This window comes from Arachis ipaensis, chromosome B05 (genome assembly GCF_000816755.2).
Source record: "Arachis ipaensis cultivar K30076 chromosome B05, Araip1.1, whole genome shotgun sequence".
Classification (NCBI taxonomy): Eukaryota; Viridiplantae; Streptophyta; class Magnoliopsida; order Fabales; family Fabaceae; genus Arachis; species Arachis ipaensis.
This window is the reverse complement of record NC_029789.2, coordinates 25,348,825-25,354,073: the sequence shown is the minus strand read 5'-3', so window position 1 is coordinate 25,354,073 and position 5,249 is coordinate 25,348,825. Positions and strand designations below refer to the sequence as shown.

Here is a 5,249-nt window from a genome sequence, read left to right as displayed (position 1 = left end):
TGACGTTAATATTTTTTTAACATAAAATATATGTTTTATTTGTTTTGTTAATTAAAAATTAATTTAAATATATAACTAATTAGTAACAATGTAGTTATACACGTGTCAAAAATATTTAATTGGTGAAAACTTTTGCTACCGATACACTCCATACACTACTAGAAAACTAGTTATTACATACGGATATTTTCGAATGATTTTATCCCATGGAAATACAGACAGAATTTGCGAGGAATTTTTTGTCGAAAACAAAAAAAAATGAATTAGCATAAATTATATATGTAAAAGAGAATCCGTCGATAATTCTGTCGAAAAAATTAAATTTTTTTTGTGGAAAATGGTTACTGACGGAAAATCCGTCTGTAATTAGATGAATAAAAACGACGCATTTTATTAAATTATTACAGATAGAAAATCTGTTTGTAATTTAAAATACTCCGTCGAAAATATTAAATTAAACCTAACCTACCCCCTCTCTCTCCGTGGCAGCCCCCATTCAAACTCTGTTTCGAGCTCCATTCATAAATGAAACACGAGCTTCTTCCTCTCTCCGTCGCACGAGCTACTTCTTCTCTCCATGGCTGCTGCTTCTGCTTCTTCCGCCGCTGCTGCTGTCGCCGCCGCTTGCGTCGCACAATCTCTCTCTGTCATTCCTTGCGTCGCACGAGATCCCTCCTCCGCCACTCTCGTCGCGCCTACTCCCATCGTTGCTGAGCTTTTTTTTCCCCCTCTCATCGCATCTTCTTCCTTTGACGCCTCTTCCATCTAATATCAACTCGCTCTCTTAGTTCTTCTCGTTAGCATCTCAAATTTTAGGTATATATATCATGATTTTGTGATTTTGTTCTTCATGATAAACCTTAGAGCTCAATTTTTCTATGCCAATTTTAGGTTTATCATACTCTGCTTTTGTGATTCGTTTGAATATGTGGGTTTACTCTGATTTTGATGATTTTTTTCTGCAATCGAAGCTTTTTTTACCTAAAATTCATGGTAGGCCATTGCTTTTGACCGAAGGCTCTTTCACTTATTATCATTTGCTTAGACGAACATTGAATCTATTCTGTTATGCTCTGTTCAAGTAATTTCTAATTCAATTTGAGCTATTTGTTTGATAATTATTTACAACTTTCATTATACGAAGAAAGATAGGCACATCAAGATTCACACATCTCGATCATAACATGGAGATGGATTTCGATCAGCATGGACCTGCTTTCCGCAAACACGGTCAAACCTCTCAGTCTTTTTCTCTTTCCGATATCTTCACTCTTAACGATGGATCTGTAACGCCTCTACTCAAGGTTAGGGTTTAAGCTCTCTTTTGTTCACACTACTTGTTCTTATTTCTGCTCAAACTCATATTAATTTTCTATGTAGCTTGCAAATCCTCCTGTGAGAGCTAATGTGTTGTACATGAGCCCCGAATTCTCTCTCCCTATCGCGTAAGCATCAATAATCTCTACAAATTTCTTTTAATTTGATTTGTATTCATAGGATATTCCTACTAGATGGATACTTATATATATATGTTATGTGTATCATAAAATCTTACCTTCAAAACGGACTATTGCTAAACTTTTCTAGGTAGATGCAAAATGAAAGATGTAATATTATGATCTATTCATTCAGCGTTGCATAGTTCTACAGCGACAATACATTTATTGCTTCATCTTTTCTAATTACCATCTTTTTTAATGTTATCTTTCGTTGAGTAATTATTTTTTTTCTTTACTACTTTTTACCAAGTAATTTTATATTCATGTAGACTTGCATGATATAGAGAAGCTATCAAAAATACTTTTAATCCATACTTTGATAAAGGTAAATTACCTTAACTGGTTTATTTGTTTAAAGATAGTTGCTGCACCCTCTTCTCTTTGTTGTTTGTTTTATTATTGGCATTCTAACGTGTGTGTCCATTAGCAATCTAGTTTTAGAACTCTACTCTTTACCATTTTAGCATGTTTCATGCCTCCCACCATATTCAACCTGTTCCTACCACAAAAGAAGAGGTATGATTTCATTTTAAGTGTTTCTGTTTCTTCTTGGCAGTTTTCTAATCTAACTCCTTGTGATAAATTTTTATTACAGATAGAAGCCGAAGCATCTTCTGTTCAGGCTATTGCAAGGACTCTCTGCCCTTTGAAAATTATTTTGGATAGAGTATTTTTGACTTTAATTGGGGTGCTTCTTAGTTGCTGGCAGGTTACTTTGCCTATCATAAGAGAGTTTTGATCTGTAGAAATGTCATTAAGTTAATTCTCTTTGATTTATGTGTAGGAAAATCAAGTGACAAAGAGAAAAGAGAAATCGGTTTCAATGAATGCTTTTGAACTCATTTCAAGATCACAAAGCTTTAACCTTGACAGCTTCTTTGAGCAGCAAACAGTAAGTAAAATATGACATTTGATCTTAATTTGATCATATTAACAAATTTATTTATAATTTGCATGAAAACTCACTTTAAGAGAATTATTTTTTATCCATGTGATTGTACTTGATTAGGAAAATGTTGTAATGGTTAATGAAAAATGATTAATGATGCTTAACTTATTTAATTATATTTTTTGATGAGAAAGTGTTCTGAATACATTGGATCCTCGAGATAGGACTGATTTTAGAGCATCGTACTGGTCTAGTAAAGGGGAAGTGATCCTTCTGTCCCAGAGACTTTAGCTTATAAGCCAACTTCCAAAATATGTCTAATCACTAAGATTCATGTCAGCCATTCAAAGGTTACTCCAGTAGCGTTGAACTGAAAAATGACTAATGTCAAGAATATTAAGTTAAACTTAATTAGCTGATTAATGTATATTTTTTTACCATGCAGTATATTTTCAACAAGGCCTCCCTATATATTCAGCAAAAGCTGTCCGATTCCGAATAGGCCGTCCAAAATACCCAACAGAGTTAGAGAGTGCCGAGTGGGCTATCATCTTCTCTTTCTTGTTCACAATTCTCTTTTTATTTTAATTGCATTCAGTATTATTGAAATCCTATAGAAGTGTCATGTTCTATGATTGCATTTCGAGTTGATTATCCCTAGAAAATAGCCAAATAGGTTAACTAGCATTTCAGCATTGAGATTATTTTTTGTTTTATTCTTGTCATCCAAGTTTTTTGTTCTTAATTAGAGTAACTACTGTAACATTCTGTGTCACTCTGGCCACCTCACTAGCTGCCCGCCAGGGATCAAAATCTATGGCTGCATTTCAAGTCTGCCTGCAGATTTGGCTGGCAGTATCTCTTCTTGTCGATGGTCTTGCTGTTGCTGGGCAGGTTGATACCTCTCTGTTTACATAATGCGCTATTTTTTACTTCATCCTACTTTCAATCTATTTTTGTTCATACCTCTCTGTTTACATAATGCCAAATCTATGTTTGCTAGGCAGCTTGAGTATTACAGGTTCTTTACATTGCTATTTAAAGAAAAAATATCCTAATCTTTGCTCAATTAAATTAGCTGTAAGACTAACAAACAATTATATTGCAGATGATTTGGTTCTGGGATTGGCTCTTACATTCATTCTTGGTGCAGGACTTCTTTTTGGAGCTAAACTATTTACAAGAGTTGTTGATGTCTTCCACCTCATAAAAATTGAAATACTCGTAAGTCTATTTCGTGTACATTGGTATCTAATCTTTTTAGCACCCTAAATTTGTGAGACTTATATTTATGTTTGATTGTTTCTATCAGTTTGTTGCAACCACCTAACCCATCAATGTTTTGGCATTTGTATTTGATAGTATCAACTTTGGTGCATCTGACTTTGCATATTTAGCATTCTCTTTGCTGTGTATTTTCTTCCATGTTTTCGTGCTATAAGGGATTTTATACTGCATATTTTATGAATCTTAAGTAGTATAACTGATGCAAATTTAGCATCCAAACTGTAAATTGGTGTTCAATTTATACACGTATTAAATCCAAGAATGGAGAAGATAGAAGAAGAAAAAGTGTGTCGGGGATCAAATCCAAATTATTGGTGATAGATTTGGGGTACAAAAGTAAAACACATATCAAGGTGTACAAATATCATTCTCCTTTTTCTATTATTCTGTATCTCTCTCTCTCTCTCTCTCTCTCTCTCTCTCGTGGGGCTTTAAGCATGTCAATGTACCTAGTAATTTTTGGTTTGCTTGAGGGGACCTACCAATAGGTGGTGTTCTTATAATTGGAGCTAACACTATTCATTATCATAGTCAAGTAAGTGTATTGCTTTAACATATGCAATTGCTTCTCAACTTCTGTCAATTAGAAAGATATGTTAACTAAATTTTCAATCCTCCATTTTAAACAATATTTGCAATAATATGATTATATAGGTCATTTTTGCAGTCTACTTCATATGCATTGGCCTTGAATAGCTATGTTGTTTCACTCGATAGCAGGTGGAGATTTTTTCCTGTCTTTTAATTGCCGTTAAAGGTTTATGGCTATCTATCCATCATATCTTCAACAGTGAGAGGTTTTAATTCTATTTCAGTCAGGAGATGCCAAGATCAACTTCCAATGTGGAGCTTAATGCTGCCAATGCAACTTGGTTATCCATTAATATTTTAGATTATCCCATCTTTAAGTACTAAGTGTAATTTGTGACATCAGTTAATGAAGGAGATCCATGTAATATTGGGATGGTCATCTTATTTTTTTGGGTATCTTTTTATTGAGACAGTGAGATATTAGCTAATGATGTTGAAAAATAACATCCAATTTTATAGGTATCATGTAATGAATATTATATTTATCCATGTGATTTTTGGCTTTCTTTTTTCAATTTACAGTGTGTTTGATGGAGTAAATTTAGAAAACAAACCTAAAGTATTTATTTTGCAATGAAAAATCTTTAAAAAATTCTATTTTACCTTACTAACGGATATACAAACAGATTTTCTATCTGTATTCAGAGTTTCGAATGGTTTTCCAAGGCTCCAATTATCGACGGAAAATTTGTTGCTAATTACCGACAGAAAATCCGTCAGAAAATCTGTCTCTAATTATTGACGGAAAATCCGTCGAAAAATTTGTCCCTAATTACCAAAAGAAAATCTGTCAAAAAATCTGTCTCTAATTACCGACGAAAAATCTGTCGAAAAGTTGACGTTCCAGGGAAATGGAGGGGAGAATTTACCGAGAAAAAATTTGTCGGTAACTGGTACAAAACTAAAAAAATCTGTCGGTAAATAATTTCTGACGAGGCTTTTACAAAGGGACGAAGTCTGTCGGTAACCAAAAATCTGTCTGT

General features: G+C 33.6%; 1 protein-coding gene across 26 annotated transcripts; it reads left to right on the top strand.

Annotated features, from left to right (window-relative positions):
- Window positions 395–4,781, top strand: LOC107641788. 26 transcript variants are annotated; one of them, XM_021123423.1, is made up of 10 exons: window positions 397–1,304; window positions 1,381–1,445; window positions 1,769–1,824; window positions 1,927–2,015; window positions 2,095–2,208; window positions 2,284–2,391; window positions 3,138–3,282; window positions 3,497–3,612; window positions 4,343–4,395; window positions 4,491–4,781. In XM_021123423.1, exons 4-10 carry the CDS (start codon window positions 1,965–1,967, stop codon window positions 4,588–4,590), a joined length of 687 nt encoding a protein of 228 aa, XP_020979082.1. In that variant the 5' UTR covers window positions 397–1,304; window positions 1,381–1,445; window positions 1,769–1,824; window positions 1,927–1,964; the 3' UTR covers window positions 4,591–4,781. The 26 variants fall into 26 exon arrangements, 14 of the variants coding, with proteins under 14 accessions (XP_020979078.1, XP_020979085.1, XP_020979087.1 ...); XM_021123419.1 differs by having other exon boundaries at window positions 395–1,304; window positions 1,927–2,208; XM_021123418.1 differs by having other exon boundaries at window positions 399–816; window positions 1,145–1,304; window positions 1,769–2,208.

Coding starts and splice junctions, on each gene's coding strand:
- LOC107641788 (XM_021123419.1), top strand. CDS start 1,972: ATGCCTCCCACCATATTCAACCTGTTCCTACCACAAAAGAAGAGGTAT. Junction 3,283..3,496: donor GTCTTGCTGTTGCTGGGCAG/GTTGATACCTCT, acceptor ATTATATTGCAG/ATGATTTGGTTCTGGGATTG. Junction 4,396..4,490: donor GTTGTTTCACTCGATAGCAG/GTGGAGATTTTT, acceptor ATTCTATTTCAG/TCAGGAGATGCCAAGATCAA.